At 42.2% G+C, this 22,082-nt stretch overlaps 1 protein-coding gene across 1 annotated transcript; it reads left to right on the forward strand.

Annotated features, from left to right (window-relative positions):
- Nucleotides 1-1,412: 1,412 nt before the first annotated feature.
- Nucleotides 1,413-21,707, forward strand: LOC114569318 (calmodulin-regulated spectrin-associated protein 3). The gene is made up of 17 exons (XM_028599149.1): nucleotides 1,413-1,726; nucleotides 6,445-6,722; nucleotides 7,399-7,539; nucleotides 8,360-8,446; nucleotides 10,522-10,660; nucleotides 11,060-11,199; nucleotides 12,317-12,410; nucleotides 12,512-12,563; nucleotides 12,845-12,906; nucleotides 12,989-13,019; nucleotides 13,770-16,221; nucleotides 16,315-16,436; nucleotides 16,562-16,848; nucleotides 17,283-17,382; nucleotides 18,608-18,720; nucleotides 18,840-18,958; nucleotides 20,076-21,707. The coding sequence occupies exons 1-17, from the start codon at nucleotides 1,591-1,593 to the stop codon at nucleotides 20,406-20,408; spliced, it is 4,686 nt and encodes a 1,561-aa protein (XP_028454950.1). The 5' UTR covers nucleotides 1,413-1,590; the 3' UTR covers nucleotides 20,409-21,707.
- The last annotated feature ends 375 nt before the right edge of the window (nucleotides 21,708-22,082 follow it).

A 22,082-nucleotide genomic window follows, 5' to 3' on the forward strand; every position in this document is an offset into this window, starting at 1 on the left:
GTGAAGTAATTTCCAGTACTTTTACGTTAGTAAAAGATCTGAATACTTCTTCCACCACTGATTACACAAGAGATTACTAACAAGAAAATAAGAGCCGCGATACATCTGACATTTAGAAAACAATTACTGAAAAAGTTTTTATTTAAACCAATATGATTTGACAGTGGTTGTCTGAGTTGAGATTTAAAGACTATTGTTTACATTTACAAACACACGACAGTGTCCGTACAAACCTTAGTTATTTCTCCTCCTCACTCAGTCAGAACAACTGGTGTCACAGTCAAGCCAGCCTCCACTTCGGACAGAAAGCGCCTGTTATACCTTTTCTTGTAAAGGATCTGATGGACCACATCAGATAGTAGGCCTGACTGCACTGACTCTGAGAGGAAAGTCAACTACCAAAAACTTTGTTTATGTCCGTGATGTTTGAAATATGCAGCAGCCAAACGGGAGAAGAACAAACTGGTTCTGTGACATCTTTACTGACTGACGGTGCTTCTGCTGATTTAGAGACGACCAAAAAGTACGCCCTGAAAGGTCCATTGCAGTGTGTAATCGGGCTATGTATGCCCATGGACTTGTATTTCAAAGACTCCTCTTGTTGATCTAATGGACGCTCCATGTGTGTTTAACTCTCTTAACTTCATCATTTGTGCATGACACGCAGGCTATATATTCTTGGATTCCACTTGTCTTGCGTGTCTTTAAACTGAAAGACAAGAGCAACAGTTTCCTCCCCCATTTTCTTTTGTTGTTTTGTCTGTTTTTTTTTTTTTTTTTTTTTGCAGATTTGACTCAGACTCTCACAATAGGAGCCCAATCAAGTGGCAGCATCTCACTCGTTTTTAGACCGCGGACTCGATAATATATTCTAATCTATTTTCATGAGCGCTACTGCGGTTTGTCGTTATATGCATGCCACCTATAAACAAGAATAGATAAAATGTTGTGCAGGCGTTGTGACTTCGGAATCGAAACCATTTTTTTTCACTGCAATTTGCAATAGGCTCCAACATAGAAAGTTTCTGCTAACCTGGCTGGGGGTGAAGTCGGTGCCTTTCTCAAGGGCACCCCCATGTGGAAGAAGGGGACACTGTTACTAACAGTTGTATTCCCTGTCCATAGCCAACAGTATAGGAAACTCCAATCTGCTCTCACAGGCAAAAACAGCAAGGCTGTTATTCAGCAGAACACCAGGCCTGGTACTGCTGCTGCTTTTACGTGAGTCTAAAATAGTAGGCTAAACCTTTTTCTGTGACATCCCCATTGGCAGAGATCATGTGACGTTTACGGGGGGCTTGGAGCCGGTAGGCCTATATGCTATTCTAACGTGAGTCATTTTATTCTCCATATAGGCCTATTGGATTTCTTTTATTCAGGCCTATGATAATATGATGCCACATATTTCTATTTTCACCCTGTCTGTTTGACGTCTTGTTGTCAATCTTGTTTCAGTGTGTGTCTGCATCACAGGGTCCTCCTCCCTCCCTCTCCCTTCCTCCCTCCCTCCCCCTCCCATTTCCCCGGTGAGTGCTGCTCCTGCTGCCTCCGCTCCGTGTCTCCTCCGTGCGGGCGCAGCGCACCGCGGCCATGGTGGACTCTCCCAGGGCGATGAAGAAGACCTTCTCGGTGCCGGAGATCAAACCGCTGGACCAGTACGACTTCAACCGGGCCAAGATCTGCGCCAGCGTCCGGTGGCTGCTGTCTAAATCGTACGGCTCTGCAGGTATAGACTCCAGTCTTTTCCCCGCCGCTGTTCTCGTCACTGAGGCGCTGCTTGGGTGGGGCGCTTAATAATTGATCCAGCTAATCTATATACGTAGGCTATATATGGAGCTCTGAGTTAGACTAGCCGTTTTTCAATTGAGCCTCCAGCATCCATCTGCCCAGCAGCATCCGTCCATCCATCCATTACCAACCGCTGCACTGATGCTTATAGCCTGTGCGTGCCTCCCATGCTGTGCAGCCTAAACACTGCATGTAGGTTACCTTCATTGTATACTGAAAGGGGTTTCATCCAATTATTGGCATGAATATGAGGCTTGTCAGGAGGGATCTCCTCGGTGGTGCCTTATGCATGAAGGTACTGGAGGCTGTCATCGCTGCAGTGCAACAAAGCCTTTTGTCAGGCTCCATCAGGCCTGTGGAGGGGTTCACCAGCCTAAATATAACCTGCAGAACAAAACCTAGAGCATACAACCTATAACCATTACAAAAGATGTATAGATATGTGTGGGCCGGCTGTAACTGGGTCAGGACCGCATAATATTTGTGTCAGTGTTACTCACGCACGCTGTGCTATAGCGCGTGGCAGTAGCTATACTAAAGGTGACTTAGTGGGTCTTACAAGACAATGGAGTGTCTTTGGTGATAACTGCTGCACGGAGAAGTTGTTATATATGCTAGCAATGGAAAAGCTGATTTGTACCTGTCAGCATTGTAATGTATATTTTGAGTGGCCAAACATTACAGTAAGGTATGCTAATGTAACACTTGTACAGTATAATGCAATTCAATGTATGAAATAATGTATTATAAGGCTTACAGTATAATGTGAAAGTTTTGTTGTATGATGGATGACATCCCGCTCTAGGGTGCTCCTTTTTAGGGGAAGCTACTAATGATTATTTTCACTATAGCTGTCAGGACTATGATAATGCTGTAACTTTAAAAACAAAAAAGTATATAAATACAATTACATAAATAAATAGCCTAGTGAAAATTTGTGTCCAACTAACCTTAATATTTTGAAAGCAAACGATACGAAACAGAGAAAATCAGTAAACCTTCACATTTGAGATGCTGAAACAGGGAATAATTGGCAATTTTGTTTGATAATTGATCTAAATGATGAACCTTTTATTAAAATTCTATCAACTTATTGTTTCAGTGCTTAGTGTTTCTGTTATTTCACACCAGTTTCTGTACGAATGACATGTTCCAATGAAAGATGAGCCCTGTACGTGGGTTCAGGCTCTGCTGACTAACACACTGATGTCACACTGGGCTATATTGCAATCTTATACTGCAATAGTTAAGTTGTAGTTTCTCTTTATGTAATAATCCAGGTTTTTCTGCTAGCATTAGATATAATTTCATGTTACATTTGTGTCCGGTCTACCAGTCCGTGTGACAGGAGGAGAGATGAGCTGAAAACCTCTCAGCAGGGGAGGCTTCATTGTTGTCTGTCAAGTGGAAAATGGCCACTGGGAGTCTCATACAATTTTAATAAAGGCCCTTAAAAATAGCCACTAATAATAATAATAATAATAATAATAATAATTTATATTTCATACCCACTCCTGATTCAGCTGAGATTCATTCTGACTACTCTAAACAATATATTTGTCAGTGACATTTCTTCCTGGTTGATTGTTGTTATTTTTAAGAACATGTTAGTTTTCTCCAAGTCATTTATTAACAAGGTGAAAATTAATGAAGCTGGTGTCTTTTTATGGTAACAATAATATTCATTTAGCCAGTCAAGTGAAGTATAAAACTCAATGACCTGCCCGACTATGTCTTTTTTTAAACCTCCACTGATCCATTAAACTGTTTATGTTTATGATCCATACTGTTAACCTGACTTTGGCATTGTATATACATATTGTATAGGCTATACTTTGGATTTGCACCTTATTGTTATTGTTGTCTTAGACTTTTATATTTGCACTCTTCCCACTTTGTATTGCAACTGCTGCACAGCAATGTCCCTCGTGATAAAGTTTTATCTTAACCAGGAAATTACTTCACTGAGTGTCCTTGGTGATCAAGATACTGTAGAAGCACAGATATAAAATAAGATAAAACATATCAGAAATATTAAAATATGTAGAGAATAATGGATAACATTATGACAAGGATAATGTACAACTGACAAAATAACTGCAAAAAATATAACAGAAAAAAATGAAAACTGTCCAAAATATTGTCCAACTCTCAAGATACCCCTCCTCCCCCCTGCCCAAATTGATTAGTTGTTTCTTTTCCGGCAAAAGTACTAAACATTCTTCTATTTCAACTTCTCACTAATGAAGATTTGCTGCTTTTCTTTGTGAAAGTAAATATATTTAAGTATGGGGCTGATGGTCTGATAATTTGAAGACAAATTGGACTCTTTCTAACAGTTTCCTGACATTCTATAGCTACAAACATGAATCATTTAATGTAGAAAACAACTGGCAGGGGTTTTCACCCCCAAACATAGGTTAGTGTATGTGTGAGGACATACTTGAAATGGGGTCATAGCGTTATTTGGTGATTTCTAACTGATCATACAATCCATACAATGTTACACTGTTGGTCTGATTTAGCTGCACTGCACAGGCCTGTTTCTGTTTTTGCCCCTGATTGAATTAGTATTATGTTAAATGGGTTAGCTGGTTCCTACTCTGCAGTCCAGTCTCATCGCTTCTGCTGTGATCGGGACAGAATGGCCACTTTCCATTTCCACCATTCCCATGGTGACGGCAGTCCTATTTCCTCCCACTGCTGCAGAGTGTGAAAGGCGGTGGGTTTAGCCCCAAACAGTGTGTGTCACACTGCAGTGGAGTGACACAGATAGAGGCTTCTATTCAAATTCATTGTGGTTATGCAGTCATTTCTCTTTTTTTCTGGATGGGAAGAAGGAGTTACAGTTACACAAGAGAGCCACAACAGCAGGTTGAGAGAGAAAGAAGAGCAGTTGTAGCCCTTATAATGAATTGTAGTTAGATGTGTAAAGGACAGATAAAGAAGTAGAAAGGAGTTGATAATTCCTTGGCTTCAACGGAAGGAGGATTGACTGTAGAAGTAAATGGAAGAGATGTAGACTCTGATAGTTCCTTTAAGAAGTCCACTTCAATCTTCAGGATTATCCCGACTCCTTGGACATCCTTCCAGAGCGGGAATATGGGTCAGCCGGGGAAGTGTGTGTTTTTGTGTCCACAGTGTGTATGTGTCTATGAAATCACCCACTCATAATGGTCTGAGCTTCTTACTAAGTACACCATAGATTACTCGGCATGCACACGCGCGCGCGCACACACACACACACACACACACACACACACACACACACACACACACATACAGACAGACAGACAGACAGACAGACAGACACACACACACACACTTGTCTGGGGAACCTAGCTGAGCTGTTCATGCAGATGATGACATTATCTTCTCCTGCAGACTCAGTCAGACGCTTTCACTAACTGTCACCTAATCTCCATAGTGGGAAAACTTCTTCACTTTTATCCAGTGGTTATTTAGTTTTATCTTCCAGAACAGATAGAAGAGATTGTGGAGCTGCATTCGCTTGGCAGCAGCCTTTGTGAACTTTGCAAGCTTTTCCACATGGGACAATGCGTCGACAAAGCGATTCTCTGCATTAGAGTAGAACAATGCAGCCAAGCTGCCTCATTTTTCACCATCCCTTGTTTCTGCAAGCAATATCTTATCTGCACCACAAACTTCATGGTTCTGTTCCTCCTCACATGCAGTTTAGAGAATGTCCTATAGTAGATGAATGAGCACCTCCATTCTCTTAACAATTATCTCTGCTTGTATACAATGATTGAGTGGACTCTTTTAGCTTCCGCAATGCACTGAAATATTAATTCTGAGCTCTTTTGCATTCATAAGCAAGGTTGTTTCTTTCCTTTTAGAAGCTCTCTGAGGCTGCACAGAGGTGCTTTGAGCTAAATGCTAACTTCAGCATGATAACCGCATCCACGATGCTAACATGCTGATGTTTAGCAGGTATAATGCTTTCCATGTTCACCATCTTAGTTCAGCATGTTAACATGCTAACATTTGCTAACTAGCATTTAAGTCAGTACAGCTCAAGCACTTGATAATGTAATTAGTTTTGCAGGTATTATAAAACATAGCGTTGGACAAATTGAATTTTTGACCTGATTTTTGAGCTGCAGATAAAAAGTCAGAGGATCACCAAAGTCATTAAGGTTAATCCTGATGTTGAAATATTTCTCTAAAAACATTGACTTGCAAATGGTGCAAGAAGAAGAGGATCACAAAAGTTATTATGATTTTATCCTCTGTGCATATCTGTAATGTAATGTAATGTAATTGTATTTAAACAGGGACAATTCACAATTTAACATTGACCTTGTATAAGAACAAGGAGCGATGCATTGCACCAGGTTGTAGCACAATTGCTACTTTCCGCCCATAGTCCCTGGGCAGGTCTATCTTATAGCAATTCATCCAAAAGTTGTCATAGTTTCACTAAAGTCACAAAATGTCAACCTGCTGGTGCTAGAGGAAAAGTCAGTAGGAATTATCCTCTCTGGACTACTATGTTTTTACAATCATCAGTTTTTTTTAGATAATTCTGGACCAAAGTGGTGGACCAACCGACAGACCAACATTACCACCCCTAGAGCCATGATGCTCGTGTGACTAAAAAGCTCAACGACGCTCTCCTTTTTCCTTTTTCAGAAAATGTTCCTGTGGAGTTGCGAGAGCCGTTTTACAAAGACCAGTATGAACAAGAGCACCTCAAGCCGTCCGTCTCCAAGCTGCTTCTCTCCCCGGAGATCTACTGCAGAGCCCAGGCCCTGCTGGCACAGGCGCAAGGGGTTGCTCTGCCAGCAGCGCAGGGGTCCCCGGCAGACAACTCTGCCCTGCTGCAGTTCCTCATTAAGAAAGGTTACACTCCAAAGGTCCAGGACGCAGATGTCACCGAGGAGGACCTCAGCTTCGTCCCCATCAAGACGGTGAGTGTTTGGCCTGATGTGTTTGTGTGTAGCTGTTTATGAGTTGTTTTAATGTTCATTTTGCCCCATTTATTTCCACTTGTTATGTGCCCAGTCTTTAGGTATTTATGAAAAGTAAATACCACAGTGGAAAATGCTATATACTAAGTAGATAATACTAAGTATTTAGCAGTAATTTCCAAAGTGAAGAAAAGTTTGTTGGATGAAATAATTCTCTCTTTTAATGCTTTTCTGTCAGTTGAAGTAAATGAGTAGCAGGACAAGAACAGATGGAAGTAAAGTAGGAAGGGAACAGAGGAAGGAGAAAGGACAAAAGGGAGAAGGAGAAAGAACAGAGGGATGAAGTGAAGGAGAAAGAAGAACAAAGAGATGAAGAAAGGACATAAGGATGAAAAGGAGAAAGAGCAGAGGGATGAAGAGAAGGAGAAAGGGTAGAAGAAAAGTAGGCAAGAAGGAGAGACAGAACGAAAGAGGGAATGAAATAAAGTCATATTTAGCAATCTTACCTTGTGTGGAATGAAAAAAGTTCATATGCAAAGTAGAAAATACAAGTGTCACAAAATATAGAAGATTAGTAGTGGAATATGTAGAAAGGCTTCAAAAATATTGAGAGTCAGTACGAGTAAATTAGATTTTCACCTCTTCTGATTTTACGCTAACCTTGTGATTGGTGCAGAAGGCCCACCTCGCCCTGATTGACTCTCTGATGACGCTGGTTGCTAAAGAGGCGGTGGGCAGGGTGAAGATGGCGGTGGAGGCGGAGCAGATGGGTGTCGGGGCTCCGTGGGAGAACGCTCTGCTCTTCTGGGTCAACAGGGTGAGACCACAAAATCCCTTTCAAACGCTGCCATCTTGTTATATTTATATAGTTATTTGATTAAAGCTTTACTGTTTTTCTTTAGCTTTACTTGAGACCCATGTTAAATGTAGTTTACTAATTCAAAATCATCAACATTCACTGGCAGCTTCAGCCTTGAGAACCACTCTGCTGCAGCTACTCACTTGGATTGTTTGGGCTTTCAAAAACCAGGAGAAATCTTCTTCTTCCCGTACAGACTGTATAGGTGTCGATTTCTTTCATTGTTTTTTTTAAAGTCCTAAACCTTATGTCTTCATTGGACTGTGAAATAAGCCTATTGAACAAATTCAGACGTATAGTGAATTTCACAAAATATATTGTTATATATGCATGATTATTAGTGATGAAAAACAACATTTCAACAAGAAAAACAATGGACCTGGACAATTATCTATTATATGTTTTGTATTTATATTTTCCTTACATGGTGGCTCTGTACTTATATATATATATATATATATATTGTGTATACTAATCAGTTTTCTCTCTGGTATTCATTTATTTTGTTGTATCAGGTTCAACAAGTGTGGAGCCGGACATTGTTGTACACATTGTTATGTTTTGGATTTTTTATAGGATTCACTTTCCTGTGTGTGATTCTGACAATACACATTGGTTTTCACGTATTATGTAATCTCAGTAAAGTCTTCTTAATTTGTTTTGTACATTAACAAAGCAGCGTGCCTTAAATGTTTCTGTTGTTGTCTCTCGTCGTGGACAACATCGTAATAAAGTTTTGGATGAAACGCGGTCAACTTATCCTTTTAACTTCCTACAGCTGAACCAGAAGTTGAGAGAAATCACAGAAGAAGAAGAGCCCACCAAGTCGCAGACATGCACAGACCTGCAGACTGCTCAGGACTCGGTAGTAAAACACACACACACACACACACACACACACACACACACACACACACACACACACACACACACACACACACACACACACACACACACACACACACACGTATATGCATGATGTTTTGCTGTGAAGCAGCTGTCTCTCACTCTAGCTGTGTTGCTGAAGCTTCTAACATCGACGTTGCTCTGCTTCTCTGTTCTCTCCCCCCTGGTTTTGTCTCTGTCATGCCTTGCTCTCTGGCAGTGTCAATCCAACCGTTGGTACTGGAAACTAGTCCCCGTAAGTGTACTCTTCTCCTGTCTATCTTCCTCTCTGAGTCCGTCCATCTGCTGTGGCTGAAGTTATGGTGCCTGCTGGAAAATGCCTCCAATAACTCTTATTTGTCCCGTTACGAAAGTGCCTTAGTGTATGATGTCATTTACATAACTGCTGACCTTTTCAACTGACCAATTACAAATGTCCTGTAACTGCTTATTATTATTAACTGATGATGTTTTGGACACTGGCGTGTTTATGACTTTGTTACATTCAATCATCAGTTTTCATCTCAAACTGCCCCGATTATCAGAGCAGAGGGGGAGGGGCGGGGGGATGTTGGAGAGGAGGGAGGGAGGTGGCATTACTCCCTTGCTGATTATTGAAGCACCTCTGCGCCCCCCTTTGTTTGTCCCCTTTCTCCCCTTCCTCTCCTCCTCCCCTCCGCTCTTTTCTCCCTGAGCAGTGCCAGGTTGTGGTGTGGCGGTTCCCACGATGAGCGGACCCATGTCATTTATGCTTGTTTCCCTCTCTCTGCCATCCCCCCATCCAGCATGCTATCGCTTTTTGTTTGAAGGAGTCGGGGAATAAGCCGCCAGTGGTAACGTATAACACCTCACTCTTTTCTCACCCTCATCCTCCACGTCTCCCGCACGCGACTTGAGTGACAGACTGACCAATCGCCACACCTGTCCCACTCTGTCGTGACCAATGACTGACTGACAGGGGCGGGTCTAGAGGGGGGGGGGGGCCCGGGGTGGCACCTGCCTCCCCTGACAGATTTTTGTCCCCCCCATGTGCCATCCCACTTCAAAAATCCTGGAATGGCCCCTGCTGACTGACTGACTGCAAACTAATCACTATTCCAACCCCGAGGTTGGATGGATCAATTCAAACTCATTAGCTATTAACAGTATTTATCCATATTCAATTCATGTTTTACTGCTTTTCTTTATAGTGCGTGTTACTAAGCCCTGTTATAGGAGGCGTATTACTGTAAGATGTTACTCTTTGATGTTGAACATTTCACCTTTGCCCTCCTCCAACAAGGCTGCGTAACATCATTCAGCATAAGTTACAGCTGATGCACATGCAGCGTTTGTTTTGTGTTGGATTCTTTTGGGTGTATTTTATCTCTCGTGCACATTAAAAGAGCGATACAGAATACAAGCTTTTCATTTTGATAAAATTCACTTTTTTCTTATCTGATTATGTATTTCTTACATGATCAAGGCTCACAATGATGTCCGTGCCTGTTTCTGATGCATGGACACCGGACATTTTTCTACTCATAGTTTTCTTTTCATTTTATATATTTTGTTTTTCATTTTCTTTTTGCAATGTCTTTCTAACCTTTGCACTGCACCTTCTGGTTGGTGTGTGTGTGTGTGTGTGTGTGTGTGTGTGTGTGTGTGTGTGTGTGTGTGTGTGTGTGTGTGTGTGTGTGTGTGTGTGTGTGTGCGTGCGTGCAAATGTGTCTTAATTGAGGCATCCCTGGTCTTGCGCTTTGTTTCTGTGGGTTTACTTCTCTGCAATTTTCCTGGAGTTTGGCTGCCTTTATACTTTAAGTTAATGGTTTTATTTATTGTCTGTAGTGTAAAAAGGATATTTCCTGGCTGATTGTACACTAACTCTCTTAAGCATAATTTAAACCTTTATTTTCAAATCTGTAATTTTGTCTATCTGCCTTACAATCCTTCCTCTCTTCCCTTCACTTGCCCATTTGCTTTTCTTTTTCCTACTTGTCTTTATACAACTCTTCCTGTCTTTACCCTTTTCTGCCTCCTCATCCTTCTCCTCATTCCCTCTCTTTTCTTCCCTAGATTCGCTATAGGAAGGACAAAGTGCAGTCTAAGCTGACTCCTACTTTCCCTCTGGTCTCTGCGGTCAAAGATCTGTCTAATGGCTGCGCTATAGCTGCTGTGTTGCACTACTACTGCTCCAGCTTGCTGCCTCTAGAGGGTACACACATGTACTCAGACGCAACCACACACGCATACACGTACACATTGGATGATTAAATATTTATTTTTAGCTATAATGTATGCTTCCAGAGACTAAACAGCTGAAATTACGGACCCCTTGTTTAAAAAAAAGCTTTCCAAAAAATGTGGTTATGTTCAATGAGAGAGCATTTCTTATTTCTACATCTGTACAACAACTTTGACTCTTACTGGAATATACATTTCATGTTTAATATTTAGATTTTCTTGCTACAATTCTGTGAACTTTGTCACAGCATTCTTACATTGAAATAACATCTTGTAAATGATCTACAGTGAATCAAAAAGTATTTGCTACTTACCTCTGACAGACACGTACATACTAAATGTTTATGTATTATTTGTCTGCTCCTTCCAGATGTGTGTCTGAAGGACACCATGTCAGTCACAGACAGTCTCTACAACCTGCAGCTGATCAAAGATTTTTGTGAAAGCAGTTTACAGAGCTGCTGCCCCCTCGCTGTGGAGGACCTGCTCTACGCTCCACCGGTCCTGCATGTAAGCATTACGTTACGTTTACATTTACGCTATTAATGATTACGCTGGGATTCATCAGTGCAGTTGAAGTGAGGAGCAGGAGAGTGTGGATTGAAAAAAGAAGGCATGCACGTAAGCGTTAAAAAAAGGCAACTCCACAGAAAAAATTCTCTATGGAGCAAAAGTATCATGCAGTGCAAGCAGGATTTCAGCCTGGGTGTAGTTACTCTTTGGGATGATGTCATCCTGCCATGTTTTTATCTCTACTGACCCTCAGTGAAATTAACCCTTTGAACTCTGCAATAGAAATGGTCCGCCAGGATAACCGGTTATGTAAGTCAATAAACAATAATAATTACTAAAAGTATTGACATTGTGTCATAAATAATAAATAAATGGGACATGTGTTTTCATCAAATTGTACTAAATAAACACACAAATCATATTGATCCAAAATATTTCCACTCCATAACTTATTTGAACTATGTGAATGGTTTAGTTTTTGGGAGTGTAAAAGTGTTCTGATAGTTTCATCTGCAATAGATAAATGGTACGGCTGCATTTTGCACTGGACATCACCTAACGTGACTTATCACGAGCATACAACGTTATAACCCAAAAGACCCATGCCTTAGCTTTTTTCTGCAAGAAGAATGAATGCTCTAGCTGTTATGGTTTTTATTTTAGATCGATTTAAACAGGATCATGTAACGACTTTCCGCGGCTGCCGGTGTTAAGTCACAAAGATTCTTTGCTTATTCTGCCCTCTCTAAACATGTTTGTCACCTCCACGTAGAGCTGGGTGATATGGAGAAAATCAAATATCACAATATCTTTGACCAAATATATCAATATAATAAACAAAATATTAACACAATGACATTTTTAATAAATAATCATCAATAACGTGGATATATTGACTAAGTTGGTAAAGGCAAATAATAGAACAGCTGGAAAAGGACATCACTTTACTGTAATGCAGCCTTTAAACCAGGAAATGACAACTGTCACTGTCATATTGCGATATTACGATATCCAAAATTTAAAACGATATCCAACCTATATTGTTATTGATATAATATCGATATATTGCCCAGCCCTAGACCTCCACGGTAACCTAATATGCTCTTTTCCTCAGCTGAACATCATGAGCTTCATAGCTGAGTTGCTGGAGTGGTTTGAGGTTAAGAAGCCTGATTTTGTCCAGCCCATGCAACCCATCGACCTCTCAGGTCTGTAACTTCTAGTACGTTGTTGACAACATTTCTGTAACATTTTTATATTGGCCAATGGCGATCGGCCTGTGAAACTGCAATGTTTCTCTGTCTTTCAGATGTATCAGGGTTACTCGACTGTACAAGTCCTGTCAGCGGGAACAGCAACAGGTACAAGCATCCCACTAATACCACCCACACAAAGATGTTCAGGGTAGAAAAATCAGGCATGACTGTATCATTTATTGAGCCAAAACTAGACTAAAACCTTAATAAACCTGAGAAATGTCATGATATAGGACCTGGTCCAGGCTTAGAATCAAAGCTGTAACATATTGTGAACAATTAGTATCCTAAATAAAGAAACAAAGCAAATAACAAATGTAACATTTTTCATTTGCTTTAAAAAAAGAGTTGAATGAACAACATTTTACTGTATTTTTCTGTTTCAGTGGTTCTCCGTCCTTCATCTTCAAACAACCCTTTGTGCCCATCTGCTCCCCAGTGTCACCTGGTAAAGAAATAGAAAGAAATGCACTGAATGTTTTTATTTAACCTTTCTTTTTGACTTCAGTTTTTTTTATTCCTCTTTGCAGAAAACAAAAGTTGGACAAAGAAACAAATCAGGTAGTCATACTTCAGCTTCATGTGATTTCTATAGTAAATGTTAGGGCTGGGTTTAAAAAAAGAAAATCGATTTTCCGATTTAAATCGATTTTCATTTGAATTTTCCAATAGCGGTTCATAAAATCCACAATCGATCTCTGTATCATATGAAACTAAAAGACATAAGTAATCCAGTGGTACCAACTATGCCATGCTAGCTTGTCGGGAAGGGGGTTACATAATGCTCCAAAGATAAGCTACATTTTGGCGAGGGAAAAACTGGCATGGCCATTGGCTCACCTCAAGATATCTGAATAGAAAATGTTCAGTACTCACTGACTGCAGAGTCTGTAGAGCTGCACTTTATTGTGTTGACTGCTCCAATGTTTTCATGTTGAATAAAATGTACATTAATGTAACTGCTTTGGGATCAGTTCTTAATGTAAACATTGGTAGTTTTAATAAAGCAGCAGGTTAGAGGGAACCTTGTTCAACTGTAGAATCTCTTTCAAATCTAAACAAAATTTGTTTTGTACGTGAAATATCCCAAATCGACACTAAATCGGTAATCAAATTGGAAATTTAATCATATTGGGACCTTGTGAATCGGAATTGATTCCGGGAAATCAGTGGCAATACCCAGCCCAAGTAAATGTTGTGTTGCATTCATATTTTATCTTAATTTGTGGTCTCTGCTTTACCGTTTTTGTTGGCCCAACCCATCCATTTGTCCATTTGTCCATCCCTCCATCGTCATCCACCTCTCTGCAGTCGTCCTCTGTCAGCAGTGACTTTCAGCATCCCATTTGGACTGGACAGTGATGTTGACATTGTCATGGGAAACCCAATAGATTCTGTCTTTCGCTCTGTCAGCACTGACAGCCTCACCAATGGCCTCCCTGCAATGACTTCATCGGTGACATCAGCAGGGATGAACTGTGTCCCGTACAGCCCTCCGGAGGAACTCAGCCACCTGGTCAGCACTTCTGTGCCGTCGCAGCGCTCTTCCTGGGGCCCTTATGCACACACAACACCACTGGGAGAACTGCCGACCATCGAGGAGGCGCTACAGGTGGTTCATACTCCTGGCAGCAAAGGTCGGAGGAAGGAAAGGATAGCGGAGAAAGGTGGAAGAGGAGTGTTGGGAGGAAGGCCAGAGCCCAGGTTACGCCCCGAAGGAGCCCCTGCTGGTTTCTTCTTACACTCCCCTGAGAAGGATAATTCGCAGCTCAGTAGCTCTGCTCCCTGTAACTCTGGAGTCCTCCACCGGCCTGTCGGTGGAGAAGTGGGTGACACCAAAAGGCAAGGAACAGGAGAGAGGAGGGAGAGATCAGGACGCACCTCCGAGATGTCACGCGATGACGACTCTGTTCTACGAGATGGCAGCGTTGACTCCTCTGAAGCATCGGATGAAACCCCTAGAAACGCCCCCGGTAATATTCGACCCGGTAACAACAGCACCAGAAACAGTCCACACATGACGAGCTTTGCTGAGCGACGAGACAACAGAAGAAGACATCCCGCTGCTACCGGGGAGGAGTCAGCCTCTGCTCCGACTCCAACCACCCCAGGAACTCCACATACACCCTCCACCCCAGTAGGGGCACCGGGCCACCAGGACAGCCCAGGTCCCAGATGCCCTGAACCAGGCTCTGAGGCCTGGGAGTTGGGGGCTCGTCTGGAGGAAAAGCGCAAAAGCATTGAAGCCCAAAAGAAACGCATTGAGGCCATCTTTACCAGGCACAGACAGAGGCTTGGAAAAACTGCTTTTCTGCAACTGAAAAGACAGCAAGGAGAGGGAGGAGGTGAGGGAGCAGAGGAGGATAATCTCACCCTGGAGGAGCGCCTCACTTGCATGGAGGAGCAACTGAAACAGGAGGAGGAGAGGGAAGAGAAGGAAAAGAAAGAGAAAGGAAAGGATGGAGAGGAGAAAGAGAAGCCATCTGTTTCCAATCCTCCTCGGTTAGAGAAGCAGGTCACATTCTCTATTGAAAGTAAGAAAGGGGCAGAGAAAGAGAAAGGAGCAGAGAAAGAGAAAGGAGGTGAAGCTGTCATACTGGAGTGCAACGAAGTGGTGAAGAAACTGAGTGAAGCTCTGCAGTCATTACAAAAGGACATGCAGAAACTTACAGAACAGCAACAGCAGCTCATGAGCAACCAAAGACCTAAAAATACACCCCAAAAGAAATCAACACCTAGAAGTACCGCCAAAACGCCTCCTCACACCCCAACAAAGACTCCACCGAGAACCCCGACAAATACTTCTACGAGGAGTACCAGTAAAGCTTGGGTGATTCCAGGTCCCAGTGCTGCCTCCTCCCCGTCACGTCGTTCTCACCTTCCTTCCTCTTCCACCTCCCCAAAGACTATCGTCTCCTCCTCCTGCCCAGCTCCTCGCACTAAGATCCCCTCCTCCTCCACTCCCCGCAGCCCCAAGCACCACCCGCGTGTCCAACATCAGCCTCACCCACGGCCTTCCGAACTCAAGTTTCCCCAGTTCAACCGCGCCTTGGCACCGACCCATAATGTGGACACCCTCCCCCACTTGCGACGTGTGTCCCCCAGCAAGTGTCAAGTTCAGACCTCCTCGTCCTTCCGTATCGGTGGGCAGCGGACCCCGCCAGAGTTTCTTCAGCCTACCCAGCAGCCACAAGCTGACGAGAACACCTCAGACACAGCCTCTAGCGAGACACCAACTCAGTTCAGCCTGGAGCTGGAGCAGGAGGACATGGAGGCTGTGGGAGGGCTGCCGGTCTTAACGCAGCCCAGACACGATCGCCCAAGGGCTGCCGGTGGAAGCAGCTCTGGCGCTCCTTCCGAGTGCTCATTTGAGAGCGAGACTTTGTCCCTTTCTGCTGCGTTCAGCGCAATAGGTGAAGGCAGAAGAGACGGAGGTGCAGACAAGCACTGCAGCATGATCGAGGTCTCAATGTCATCTATCGGAGGGCCAGAGGGGGGCAGTGATGAGCCAACTGACGAAGGGCAGGACTTTTCCTCTGATTCTATGAGCGACCATGCAGAATCTGCAATGGAACATGATAGAGTCCTTGCTGCACAGCCTCTAGACCCCATAGAGCAGCTAGGTCTGGCCACAGGAGCCAGCAATTTGCCAGAACAACAAACTGAATCTGAACAAGAACAGACAAAAGAGACTGAAACTTTGGAACCAAGTGGACAACAGAATGAGTCCGGGGCAAGAGGAGGAATTGGATTATTCTTTCAGGTGAGTGTTTGCAAAACAAAATGAAAGGGAATGATTACATTAATTCTGTCATGACAGTTGGGTATATGATTTTGTGCTTGTGTGGTTGTTTAGGGGGACGCACATAGTGAGGAGGAGATGGCCCAACGTCGAGCTTTGCTGTTTGAAAAACAGCAGAAGAGAACTGAGGAGCTGAAGAAGAGGAGACAGTGGAATGAGCAAGAAAGGGAAAACAGGTAACGCGCAAACACATTTATGAATGCTTACAAAGTTATTTGCATCGCTTTATATGTTTGTCAACTAATTCATCGTGAGCTGAGATGCACCCATTTAAAAGTAACCTACTTCCTCTTGGTTTCAGACCAGCATTCTCAGACAGAAGAGTGGCATCTCCCTCCAATACACCTCCTGCAGGCACAACCTCACCTTCCCCCACGCCTCCTGCTACACCAGGCCGGCGGGGAAATTTCACGCAAGAGGAGTACGCACGGCGGAATCAACTCAGGATCATGGAGGACTTGGGCAAAGTGCTTCAGCAGAAATCAACCAATCAAGGACGATCTTCCGCTAAGAAAACCCGCTCCCGTCCTCGCAGCATGACCAGGGAGGAAACAAAGCTTTCTCTGAGCCCAGCCAAGGGAACAAATGGTAAAATAAAAAGTGGAAAAAAAGGTTCTCAACACATTAAAGGTGCTGTAGGTAGGATTGTGAAGATCCAGGACTTAGCCAAAGAATTTGAACATCGACAACTTCTCAGTCCCTCCCCCCCTTTCTACTAAAGCCCAAAATGGTCTCCTAAGCCCCTCCCCCCCACAAGGGAGAATGAATGCGAGTGCATGAGCAGTCATTGACATGCAGTTAGACACCCAGCCCCGGACATTATTGGAGCACCTCTACAGGGAGCAGTAGGCTGTAGGTGGTGCCAGATTTCTTTTTTAATTACCAGCTTCATATAGTTCTACTGGAACATAGGGTCACTTTCAGCAAATATGACAGAAAGTTAGTTTTATAAATCTTACCTACTGCATCTTTAAGATTGTGTGCAGATGATTTCAATGACTAAACTGATTATGTTTCTCCAGGCTCTAGGTTGACCAAGGTCTACTCTAACTCCTCCCTCAACCTGGCAGCCACAGACGAGCCAGGAAACAGATGTGGTGACCCCACTAAGAAACCCCACAGGTACGCCGCTGCATAGGTCATTTGTATGCATCTTTACTCTCATTTATACAGCTTTTAGCCACAATAGTAGCATGGATTGAGAGATGGCAGTGCTGGTCAGTGAGATTTGTTTGTTTTGTCTTTTTAGCCCAATCTTTTCATCCACGGGATGAAAATTTGGGTTAGAAATTCATGGCCGTCCAAGTATGTATTTGCACATCCAACAATTCTTCTTTGGGGGTGTGTTGGAAAATATCACAAACTTTGAAAAAAGGAAAATCACGCACTCTGCTCTTCAATTCAATTCAATTCAATTCAATTTTATTTATAGTATCAAATCATAACAAAAGTTATCTCGAGACACTTTACAGATAGAGTAGGTCTAGACCACACTCTATAAATTCCAAAAGCCCAACAATTACAGTAATTCCCTCAAGAGCAAGCATTAGCAGTGGCTATTGCGACAGTGGCAAGAAAAAACTCCCTTTTAGGAAGAAACCTCGGCAGACCCAGACTCTTGGTAGGCGGTGTCTGACGGGCCGGTTGGGGGCGTGATGAACAGTGGTGATAACAGTCACATTAGAAGTCACATTGACTTTGAAGGTTATCGTGGAAGTTCATGTCATAGCAGGGCACATCGTGTCATACTGAGTAGTGCAGTCTCCTATACCGGATCCTGACTACTCTGTGCGTATGAACATCACAGCAGGGCGTTGCGGGATGTAACGTGGCGCTGCAGAGCACGGGGGGAGGCTGCGGATGCAGCAGGACGCAGCAGGATGCAGCCGGGAAATGCAGAGAATCGCAGAGCATAGCTTATAGCATCACCATTTATTAAAGAAAACTGACGTTTCGGTCCCTCTGGACCTTTATCAATCCAGAGGGAGTGAAACATTATTTTTCTTTAAGAAATGGTGAAGCTATAAGCAGAGTGCAGGATTTTCCTTTTTTCCAAAACCAAAATGTCAACATTTCCACTTCCACATGAACCTCCTGGGTACATAGCAGGGTACCTCGATGTATGACCAAATTACTCTGAAATGAATGCTAAAATGCTAAATGTTATCAAATTACAATAACATTTAGGATGTTATTGTGTGATGCTTATTATAGATTTTACCAATGCTACATGCTAAATGTACGTTAGAATGCTAGATGTTACAGGTTAACCTTAGTTCTATTGTTATTTTTAATAAAGATGTGAGGTCATGGCCTGTTGGTTCATTGATTGACATTTCTCCAACAGCCGCCCTGACTCACCTTCAGGATGTATGACACCAAGTAAACTGGCAAATCAGAACGGAGAGAAAGACTGGGAGACTGGTTCCAATGGGACCTCGCCTGCCCCTGAATACACAGGTACAGTACTGCACAGTACAGTCTCTCTCAATTTTTGAGTACTTGTATGCACATCCAAAATGTTTACAATTGTACACACGGATTAGCATTACCAAGTGTACCTGTGTTTGTATTTGCAGGTCCAAAGCTCTTCAAAGAACCAAGCTTCAAGTCCAACAAATTCATCATCCACAACGCTCTCTCTCGCTGCTGCCTCGCTGGAAAGGTCAACGAGACCCAAAAAAACAAGATAGTTGAGGTAAATGATTCATGTATACTTTACTGTGTGCCACTTTGTAAAATACATGACATTAATCCTCATCTAGCTGTGAATTCTGTTGTTACCAAACTAGGGTACTTGCATGTAGTGTTGGAAGTAGTACTCAGATCTTTTACTTAAATAAATAAATAAATGTGTAAAAATGTAAAAATACTCCACTATAAGTCATGCATTTAAAATCCTACTTAAGTAAAAGTACAGAAGTAATATCAGGGAAATGTACTTACATTTTCAAAAGTAAAAAGTACTCGCTAATACTGATGCATTAACACAAAAGTAGAATTTCACAATTACAGCTGGTCGAGGTGGAGCTAGTTTTAACTACTTTATATACTGTTAGCTAGTTTGGTACAGTGGATCTCAACCTAAGGGTCGGGCTCATCCGAAGGGTCACAAGATTAATCTAAAGGGTTTGTGAAATTCTTAAAGCTTTAGTGCGTAACTTTTTGATATTAATGAACTTCCGTTACATTCAAGCCACTGCCAAATGAGTTGCTACAAAGCTAATTAAGACTATCAGCTCCACACAACTCTCTCTGGATTTCTCAGTATGACTATGTTCCCAAGATTGTGGCGTCCGGTGACTTTCCTGTGCAGAACCTCGAGTGAAGATAATGACCTCTACTGAAGAGTCCATTGTGTTTTTTTGAATCCTCCGTGTCCTCTGTGGCTACTAGCAACTGCGTGGGGGAGGGGTGGGGGGCGGGTGCTATCACGTAATCATGTGGACGCACCGACAGTGTTGTTGTCATTACTTAGAAATCCTCATGGGGGCGACAGAAACGACGCACTATAGCTTTAATTGTAGAGGAAAGAAGAATAAACAAAGTTCTTCTACACTTACATTCTTTTATGGTTTTTGGACTTTTCTCTTACTGCTTTTTTGTGAAATATTTTACCACTTTAGGCCTCAACAACAATAAATAAATATAGAAGGGAAATGTCTCTATTGTGAAACTGAAACATGACAAAGGGCCCCAAATAGACTGCTGTTTTGTAACGGGTCATGTTTGAAGATCATTGCAGCAGATGAAAACTAAAAATACACAGCCAATATGACTTTTTGCACTCTTCTTTCTCTTACGTCCAACCTCAGGAGATGGAGAAGAGTCCCGCCAACCACTTCCTCATCCTCTTCCGCGATTCCAACTGCCAGTTCAGGGGCGTTTACACCATGAACACCGACTCCCAGGAGCTTGTACGACTGACTGGTGTGGGCCCGCGTACAATTGGCTCCACCCAGGTGGAGTCCATCTACAAATACAGTTCAGATAGGAAGCAGTTTAGTGCCATCCCCTCTAAAACTATGGGCATGACTGTGGACGCCTTTACCATTCCCAGCCATCTTTGGCACGGAGGAGGTGCAGCAGGAGGAGGAGGAGGAAGCAGGAGAGCAAGCGTTACTAAGAAGGCGGCCGTTTCCAAGTGAGCAACATAACAAAAACATCACAGTGGCAGATCATTAAAGAAAACACTAATTATTGTGAGAACTGTAGTCAAATATGAAAAAACTGTTATTTATATGCACACAGATTAGCCTTTAGCCGTGTGTGTATACATACAGCTTACCTCTCTTGCCCTTGAATTTACTAAAAATACAAAATGTAAAAAAGAAAGAAATTTGTACTCCCCCTAATGTGCATGAAAATGTTAACAGCACAATTTTCTTTTCCTAAGCAGTAAACGGAGATACAGAGGAAGGTTTTGTAAAATGTTAAGTTAATTGCCAAAGGAAGAGGTACTTTTAAAAAGTCTCATTACTTAGACTTTCAAAGTACAAACTCAAACATGACTTTTATTCTTTCGGAAGAATAATGAAGTTGTTTATTGAAAAACACTGACTTTAATACGATACACGCTAACTGTCTGTTCCCTCTCTGGATTGAAGTCCTCAAGTCGATCCCCAGTTTTATACATTAAGCCAAACTTCAGAGAAAATGCCTTCTTGTGTTAGAGTGACTGGCAGGACTTTTATTGTGTACAACTTTTATGTTTAACCAACAATTGCCAATAGGTGGCTCGAAGCACATTTGTTTTGCAAAAATGAAAGACAGCCATAACTGTATGATGCATAGAGCAGAAGTCAACTGAAAGAACGATAAATGTGTCCGTGGTTTTCAGAGATGATTATCACAGCATAAATGGTTTATTACTGTATGTGGTATAAGCTTATTTCAAAATAATATCACAGTGAAAATGTGTGGTTAGATGAAACTATGTTGATGATGGGTATATGTATGAGCATCAAATGCCAATTAAACACCACTGAACTATTAGCATATTGAGGATGATATGTGTCATGCCAAGCTTACATTTAGAAGTACCGGCATTGTTGCGCTCGCGGTTAGGGATGGGTTCCGATAGCCGGTACCAGTTTTTGATCCGGTTTCACGTTGGAGGAATACCTAGATTTGTAAATTTCTGCAACCAACAAATCCATTATTGAATCTTTCATCCACAATCTCTCTTAGGTCACCCTTTTTTTTACCTCTTTCTGACACCACAGCCATCTGCAAATCTCTGTGGTTTAGGTATGATACTGAGTGAAAAAAAGTGTACATATGTATTTTTTAACTAAGAGACATCTTCATTTTCCACCAAACAAACTATGTATCACGATTCAATAAGTGTATTCGGAACTGGATTCAGATTCACTAAAATGCTATTGAAACCCATCCCTACACTTGGTAGAGCGCACACAATTAAATTGGTGTAACTCAGACCAGCATTCATGTATGAAATAACAAACTGGAATAAACTCCACTGATCAAGCAGTTTCTCTGTCATATCTCTGTATATCTGTCTGTCTGTCTCTCTCTCCCTCCCCCACCCGGTCGAGGCAGATTGCCAAGAGCCAGGGTCTGCCTGACATATTATACTATGACATTTTTAACAATGACTTTTTATGACACACAATACTCTGACTTTTTATGACATACTATCCAATTACTTTTTATGACTTTTATGACATACTTTACAATGACTTTTTATGACATACTATGCTCTGACTTTTTATGACTTTTTTATGACCTACTATACTATGACTTTTTTTAAACTTTTTTATGACAATGTATTTTGACTTTTTTCTACTTTTTATGACATA

This window comes from Perca flavescens, chromosome 2, assembly GCF_004354835.1.
Source record: "Perca flavescens isolate YP-PL-M2 chromosome 2, PFLA_1.0, whole genome shotgun sequence".
Lineage (NCBI taxonomy): Eukaryota > Metazoa > Chordata > Actinopteri > Perciformes > Percidae > Perca > Perca flavescens.